At 31.1% G+C, this 4,504-nt stretch overlaps 1 protein-coding gene across 1 annotated transcript in view; it reads left to right on the top strand.

Annotated features, from left to right (window-relative positions):
• Positions 1-376: 376 nt before the first annotated feature.
• The window catches only part of LOC106476869 (P-selectin-like), a gene marked incomplete at both ends in the record, with an annotated part of 9,112 nt that continues 4,984 nt past the window's right edge, over positions 377-4,504 (top strand). The window contains 3 exons of the mRNA XM_013937486.1: positions 377-562; positions 3,224-3,409; positions 4,001-4,186. Coding sequence (XP_013792940.1) covers positions 377-562; positions 3,224-3,409; positions 4,001-4,186 — 558 coding nt within the window. The remainder of the gene's footprint in view (positions 563-3,223; positions 3,410-4,000; positions 4,187-4,504) is intronic.

The following is a 4,504-nucleotide window of genomic DNA, read 5'->3' as shown; positions in this document are numbered from 1 at the left end:
GTTTTCTAATTCTACACTTTCTGTAGAAGTAAGAGTGGTGGTATCCACAGTCAAGGTAACTTAGTTGATGTATATCTCTAGTAAATAAAATTAAAGTTTTCTAATTCTACACTTTCTGTAGAAGTAAGAGTGGTGGTATCCACAGTCAAGGTAACTTAGTTGATGTACATCTCTGGTAAACAGAAATAAAGTTTTCTAATTCTACACTTTCTCTAGAAGTAAGAGTGGTGGTATCCACAGTCAAGGTAACTTAGTTGATGTATATCTCTGGTAAACAGAAATAAAGTTTTCTAATTCTACACTTTCTGTAGAATTAAGAGTGGTGGTAACACATAACACTGACTTTTATTGTATTTTTAATATTTGTTATAATTAGTAACAGAATCAGGGTGTCCAACTTTAACTGCCCCAGAAAATGGAGAATTATCTGGATTCTGTTCGTCTGCCGTGACTGGAGACCGGTGTATGTTTTCCTGTCTACAAGAGTACCAACTAGTAGGAGACCCAGAATTGATCTGTCTGGAGTCTGGTAGTTGGTCTGGAACAGCCCCTACTTGTAACAGTAAGCATATTTTGTTTTTATATTAACATTTTCGTCTTAACATTCTCCAAAACCGATACATGTATATGAATTTAATTTCTTTACATTTATACATAGTTTTAAGAACGTGTTTTGTGAACATCATAATAACCATTCGTAACGGAACTAATACAAAGTAAAAGAAAAACATCTTTATTTTATCACGAACGAAACGATAAATTTACAGATTCTTCATATAATTACAAACTAATCTCCCTATTTGGATGACAGTGACTTATATTGTATCACCTAACTTTAAAAACATTGTGAGTCTTTGGAATTAACTAATAAAATATGTATTTGAGCCAAGTTATTTCACAAGAAATAATGAATTGGGTTTTGAAAATTCTATTTTAAATAATTGAACTCGTATATAACAGCCTTTTAGTGTATCTAATCTAACACCTTGGTGTCTACTACTAAATGTGTTTTATATAAAAAACAGGTGTGTTAAAGTGTATTATAATAAATAATCTTTATTAGTAAGTTTCATTGTGTTCATATAAACTAAACATCGTTTAAAACGATCTTTAATAACTTATGTTGAGTTAATTATCACATTTCTTACTTTATATAAGTTTTATGAAATTCAAGAAGGACCACATGTCATAACTTCTCGTCACTTAGTGTTTCCAATGAATCACATTGAAAGAAATATATTTAAACTATCTAAATCTGGATTCTTTTACTTTTTCTTTAACACTTAAACTATATATATTATTTAACACTGGAATCAGTTAATGACCATGGTAAGATATCTTGTTATTAACAGGGTAAATCAATATGTTAAAACTAAATGTTAAAGTGTTCTCGTTACATGATTTCACGTAATTATGTTTTTATGGAAAACACTGGAATCAGTTAATGACCATGGTAAGATATATGACTATTATCAGGGTAAATCAGTATGTTAAAACTAAATGTTAAAGTGTTCTTGTTACATGATTTCAAGTAATTATGTTTTTATGGAAAACACTGGAATCAGTTAATGACCATGGTAAGATATCTGGCTATTAACAGGGTAAATCAGTATGTTAAAACTAAATGTTAAAGTATTCTTGTTACATGATTTCACGTAATTATGTTTTTATGGAAAACACTGGAATCAGTTAATGACCATGATAAATATCTGGGTATTAACAGGGTAAATCAGTATGTTAAAACTAAATGTTAAAGTGTTCTCGTCACATGATTTCACGTAATTATGTTTTTATGGAAAACACTTGCACAAGTACATGGTCATAATGCAATTAGTAATGAAGAGTTTATAGGTCATTGACCACAAGAAGTCCGACTAGTTGTCGTGCTTAACATTAAAACTGCTGTACGTGGTTCACTTTTTGCCCAAATAAACCTTCCTTCCCAAACTTCGGGCCATGAATGCGTTATAAAAGTGACTATCAAATGACATTATTCAGTTTAAAAACAGTAGCCCAACAATTGGTGGTGAGCAGTATAGACTAGCTATCTTCCCTCTAATCCACTACTACAAAATTAGGACGACTAGTAGAGTTAGTTCTTCGTTCGGAATCCATCTCTGTATGCAGTTTTGTCCTGTTAACGAAAATAACTTTATAGAGTCGAAGGCCACTTTCAAAGATAATTAAAGTTTTCTAATTTTACACTTTCTGTAGAAGTAAGAGTGGTGGTATCCACAGTCAAGGTAACTTAGTTGATGTATATCTCTAGTAAACAGAAATAAAGTTTTCTAATTCTACACTTTCTGTAGAAGTAAGAGTGGTGGTATCCACAGTCAAGGTAACTTAGTTGATGTATATCTCTAGTAAACAGAAATAAAGTTTTCTAATTCTACACTTTCTGTAGAAGTAAGAGTGGTGGTATCCACAGTCAAGATAACTTAGTTGATGTATATCTCTAGGAAACAGAATTAAAGTTTTCTAATTGTACACTTTCTGTAGAAGTAAGAGTGGTGGTATCCACAGTCAAGGTAACTTAGTTGATGTATATCTCTAGTAAACAGAATTAATTTTTTAATTCTACACTTTCTGTAGAAGTAAGAGTGGTGGTATCCAGAGTCAAGGTAACTTAGTTGATGTATATCTCTGGTAAACAGAAATAAAGTTTCTAATTCTACACTTTCTGTAGAAGTAAGAGTGGTGGTATCCAGAGTCAAGGTAACTTAGTTAATGTATATCTCTAGTGAACAGAATTAAAGTTTCTGAATGTACACTTTCTGTAGAAGTAAGAGTGGTGGTATCCAGAGTTAAGGTAACTTAGTTAATGTATATCTCTAGTAAACAGAATTACTTTTCTAATTCTACACTTTCTGTAGAAGTAAGAGTGGTGGTATCCACAGTCAAGGTAACTTAGTTGATGTATATCTCTAGTAAACAGAAATAAAGTTTTCTAATTCTACACTTTCTGTAGAAGTAAGAGTGGTGGTATCCAGAGTTAAGGTAACTTAGTTGATGTATATCTCTGGTAAACAGAAATAAAGTTTTCTAATTATACACTTTCTGTAGAAGTAAGAGTGGTGGTATCCACAGTCAAGGTGACTTAGTTGATGTATATCTCTAGTAAATAAAATTAAAGTTTTCTAATTCTACATTTTCTGTAGAAGTAAGAATGATGGTAACACATAACACTGACTTTTATTGTATTTTTAATATTTTTTATAATTAGTAACAGAATCAGGATGTCCACCTATAAGTGCCCCAGAAAATGGAGAATTATCTGGATTCTGTTCGTCTGCCGTGACTGGAGACCGGTGTATGTTTTCCTGTCTACAAGAGTACCAACTAGTAGGAAACCCAGAGTTGATCTGTCTGGAGTCTGGTAGTTGGTCTGGAACTGCCCCTACTTGTAACAGTAAGCATTTTCGTCTTAACACGATATGGGTATATAAGTTTACTTGTTTTGCATTTGAACATTCATCTAAAAAGGTTTGGTTTCTTATAAATAACAACCTATCATAACAGAAATTGATGAATTAAAAAATTCATTTGTATTTTACGTACGAACTATAAATCTAAACATTTCTCGGATAAAATAATTATATAATTATAAAATAATTGTTGTCTTTCATCCTTAACAAAATTATCAGTATAAGGAATTAACTAGATATTTTAGACCATTTAATTGAATACGTATGATAACGTGTATTAAATAATAAAAAATTTATTGCCCAACCATTTTTATGTTTCTCCTTGTATAACTTCTAAACAAGGAATGTATGAAAGTGTTACTATAGATAAGATCTAAGTATTTGTTTACATTTCTCTGACAGACTAGGCCTAATTTTCAAATATTCTAATCGATGAGCGAAATAAAGAACTTGATTTGTCAAATAGAGAAATAAAACGGTTAACTTTGTACGAGAAACACTGACCTAATTATTAAATAACAAATGTAACACATAACACTGACTTTTATTGCATTCTTAATATTTTTTACAATTAGTTACAGAAACCGGGTGTCCAACTTTAACTGCCCCAGAAAATGGACAATTATCTGGATTCTGTTCGTCTGCCGTGACTGGAGACCGATGTATGTTTTCTTGTATGGAAGAGTACCAACTAGTAGGAGACCCAGAATTGATCTGTCTGGAGTCTGGCAGTTGGTCTGGAGAAAGTCCATCATGTGAACGTAAGTCACATGTTTCACATTCATTATATAAATTTTAGTAAATAAATGAACAAGTATTGAAGGTGTTTTCAATGAGTAACAAGAATGTAGTGTTCGAGCTAATTTCTATAAAGTAAGAACTTAGATATGTTTGAATTACAGTGTAGCTATGCTGCCATCTTGATTTATTATTATGAACCAGTGAATGTAAAACAGTGTTATTTTAAGTATTCGTTATCAATAAACATGAATCTTTTTATGATATTTCCATAACACTAAATAATTTTAATACAATCGTAAATAAATATTGTAGATTTGATGTCAGATATCCTTCTCTTT

The sequence above is a fragment of the Limulus polyphemus genome, unplaced genomic scaffold (genome assembly GCF_000517525.1).
Source record: "Limulus polyphemus unplaced genomic scaffold, Limulus_polyphemus-2.1.2 Scaffold11900, whole genome shotgun sequence".
Taxonomy (NCBI): Eukaryota; Metazoa; Arthropoda; class Merostomata; order Xiphosura; family Limulidae; genus Limulus; species Limulus polyphemus.
The sequence above is the reverse complement of the archived record's forward strand: the minus strand, read 5'-3'. Positions and strand labels throughout refer to the sequence as shown.